The 3943-nt window shown below is 37.4% G+C and overlaps 1 protein-coding gene across 1 annotated transcript in view; it reads right to left on the reverse strand.

Annotated features, from left to right (window-relative positions):
• Positions 1–1031: 1031 nt before the first annotated feature.
• The window catches only part of LOC101846177 (putative anthocyanidin reductase), a gene marked incomplete in the record, with an annotated part of 26856 nt that continues 23944 nt past the window's right edge, over positions 1032–3943 (reverse strand). Inside the window, 3 exon segments of the mRNA XM_013090060.2 lie at positions 1032–1172; positions 2191–2312; positions 3055–3135. Coding sequence (XP_012945514.1) covers positions 1032–1172; positions 2191–2312; positions 3055–3135 — 344 coding nt within the window.

A 3943-nucleotide genomic window follows, 5' to 3' on the forward strand; every position in this document is an offset into this window, starting at 1 on the left:
TTGGCATCACAATTTTGTGAGTTAGCAACCTTGAAAACAAAATCATGATTTATTTTTTATTGCACTGTGTTTTAGAAATTCATTTGTCCAATACAAAGTATGAATCCTGATTCCATCTTTGAAAACCTGTTCCAGAGAAAAATATAAAGAGATGATATCAATTCCTCTAATTCTTAGAGATACAGAATAAAAATTCATGAAATTTCACTTTAATTCTGGGATCTAAACCTCGCTTCCTGCAGGCTAATTGGGGCAAGCCATAAGACTTAAAGTCAAGATTCTGTGCACTTTCAATATCTTGTAATAAGCAATTGTCAAAGCGGTCAAAACATAATTCATGCACTCAATAACATTCAGCACCGCTGGTAGTTTTTATTCCTTTTCTTTCGTTTTTTTCTTTTTTCTTCTATTTCTGTCCTTTTTTCCCTCTTCCCTGCACTCTGGCCCTTACTGTGTCAGTACACTTCTATTTACTTATATACTCTAACTAAAACGCCGCATGAGAGGTTAAAGAGTACCAGAGGTAGATCCTTTTTCATTTCTTTCTTTCTTGTAGGCCCACCTTCTGTCTATCTATCTTGCCTTTATTTCAATCTATATTGCCTTTACCCTGAACTACGGCATTTATTTTGGCTTGTGTAGTCTTGTGGTCAGGCAACCAGATTCTAAATCATGAGTTGTGGGCTCAGGCCATAGACAGCGAAAGATTTTGTCAGTACGTTAGAGTTTTAGCACCTATATAAAATGGCAGCTTGCACTGTATGTTTCTCAGGAAGTTGAGATTGTTTCAGAAAGCTATCAGGTCTGTTGGGGTAATAATGTTAGACTGCAAAGCGCACAGAGCTTGCTGTTGGGCGGGAATTTGTGCTACACAAATGCTATCTATTACTATTGTTTCTATCATTATTATTATTATCATTATTACTATTATTATTATTATCATCATTCTAATTGCCATGATGTGCTTCTCTTTCCTCACACTCACACTCAAACTAAAACTCACGTGTATGCAGAAATGTTCTGACTGTAGATCAAATCGATGGCGGGTTACTCTGCTGGGGGCCCCTGTATTTGTCCGTCTTCGGCACAAAGCCGTTCTCGATCAAACTGTAGCCCATGTCAATCAGTGTCTGCTCAATGGGAATTGGCTTGATGCCCAGCACATTTCTCATCTGAAAACAACATTAGACCAAACTGTTATATAAATCTTCTTGTACCACAGCAGACCTCATCGCGGGTAATCCTGGTTCAAATCCCTGTATAGGGCGTAGGTCTATTCTATAACTTTGGTTGTTTACAAGATATCTCTTGGCTCTGAATTATATATAAGTTTTAAGCTTAATAGATAGGAAATTGTTAAATAAGAGGAGAGCAGATATGTCTCCTTCAACAAAATTCACATGTGCGATTCCAACAATCATCCATACTATATCAGAGATGTCCGAATAGTCTACATCAACACTTATTGAAGATTGACTTTTAAATTGACTAAAAGACTTTGCCTGTATAGATAAGGGAATAAAGAGATATTTGTTGAGTTTTTTTCTGAACTACAATTTCAAAAAGAAAGTCATAACACTGAAGCATAAAAATGATATCAAAATAGCCAAAATATAGCCTAAAATAAACTCCCCGTAGATCTGTAACCCGATGTTGTACCTGTCTTTAAACTAAGTGACTTATCTATATTACTCAATCTACATTCTGAAAAAGCTTATAAAGCATCAAATCTCAATAAGCTATTTGGACATGAAGAAAGCTCACTAGCCCTATATTTTCAAAGAATAAACATCAGACATTAAACATTTTAAATTAAGTTTGTGTCATACCAGGACAATAACTGCACTCCAACTATTTGTAGTTCAAGGGAAGTAAGAAACTCGATCTATAACTTTCATTTGAGTGTAGGTGTTATATCTGTTTCATTATTTTCATTCTTGAAGGGTGCCCTCCCCCCCCTTCATTCTTGAAGGGTGCCCTTCCCCCCCCCCCCCCCGCCCCAACCCTCCCACCCCGTCCTCTTTCCTTTCCTCCAACAACCGTGCCCACCCAAAAAAACAAACAAACAAACAAGCAAACAAAACGCACGCATACACTTTTTACATGTAACTGGAAAAGCATGTGGGTGGATTTTATATATTTTTAAATTTATAGCCTACATAGCTTGTCCAGGCATTAGTTTTCACTCACCCTTCCAGTATCCAATAACGTCTCTTTACTGGCAAAATCTTTCGCTATCTTGACAGCTTTATCGAAGAATCCAACAACAGACACGAGAAAGCCTGGTAGAACTGTGGTTGGCACGTTGTAACCTGAATAGTGAAAAAAGAAAAAAAAAAAAGAAATTCATGAACGTAATATAATGTTTCACTAGATTATTCATGCATTTGACCCTCTATTACAGATGAATTGCTCGTTTTAAAACTGAAGTATACTTGCTTCAAACTACCCCGTGAGTGAAGAAAAACCCCCCCCCACGTTATTGTCCCTTTCCCCGTCTAAATAAGGAGACATAAGCAGTTGACTACAGAGCTGTTTAGCAGTTCCCATGATTGCCTCCCATTGAGAATTTGTTTTCTTTCTCTTCCATCTGAAGTCTGAAGTCTTTACTTTCACTTTTCCGATCCAGCGGCCATTTGGGTTCTTCTAGCCCTTCGGTCTGGCCTGAAGTCTTAAAAGATAGCATGTTTCTCAGAGACAACTGTGGCTAGTATGTGACTGGGTTTGTTTGTTTTAGTAAGAGTTTTACGGCACTTGCAACGCAATAAGGTCACATAAGTGTCGAAAATTAGAGGTGTTGCGAGAGAGTAACAATTAAACACAAAAAAGAAGGAGGGGGGATAAAGACGAGAGTTTTTATAGGAAAAAAGGAGCAAACCACACCAGAGCACCCGCCAACCACCCGCATACGTGTGAACCTCCCCAGCAAAACAAAAACAAAACAACTTGGTACAAAAAAAAAAGGAAGAAGCAAAAACGAACAGCAGAAAAGAAAAGAGCAAACAGCAAACGACTGACCACATCAACGTCATATTTCAAAACATAACATCACACCTTGACTGCGGAACTCCTTGTCTAAGACCTCAGCTATTTCATTGTACCACATGGAGCCACTGCTCAGAATGTGTCGGTTACCTGGGAAATAAAATGCCACAGACCATATAATATATTATAATAAGATATTGCTGTAAGACATTGTTATAAGCATTGTTTTAATTAAGACACTTTAATAAGACATTGGGTTAAAACACTAGCTGTGACAAGACACAGAGACACGATTAATGGGCCTATAAGATGCTGCTGCAAGATGCTGCTATAAGACAGTTATTATAAGACAGTTATAAGATGGTAAGACTAGACAATGTTATAAAACAGGTATAAGATGCTAAGACTAGACAATGTTATAAAACAGGTATAAGATGGTAAGACACTGCTATAAGACTGCTATAAGACAGTTATAGGACCCTAAGACACTTCTAAAAGACAGTGCTATAAGACGCTAAGATACTGTTGTAAGACATTTAAAAAGCCGAGGCACTGCCATGCTATTTAAGACAGCACAGGTGGCAGCTGAAGAGTCTTACTTTAATTAAGCACCCAATTGTCATAAAATTCTTCCTCAAACTACTAAGACTTAAAGTGTCCTGACATGAGAAATCAGCCCAGGGTGAGAAAGACAATGATGATGATGCTGATGATGATGCTGATGATGATGATGATGATGGTGATGACTCTGAGCTGTTTCAATAAAAACAAATTTTAAACATTAATTTTATTTTTTTGCATTACTTTGTCTGAAAATCAAGCAAGACTCTCCCTTCTACTCTGCTTTCCGAACAATGATGATGATGATGATGATGATGATGATGATGATGATGAAAATGAAGAAAATGATGATGATGATGATGATGATGATGATGATGATGATGATGATGATGATGAT

Source organism: Aplysia californica, unplaced genomic scaffold (assembly GCF_000002075.1).
Source record: "Aplysia californica isolate F4 #8 unplaced genomic scaffold, AplCal3.0 scaffold01128, whole genome shotgun sequence".
Taxonomy (NCBI): Eukaryota; Metazoa; Mollusca; class Gastropoda; order Aplysiida; family Aplysiidae; genus Aplysia; species Aplysia californica.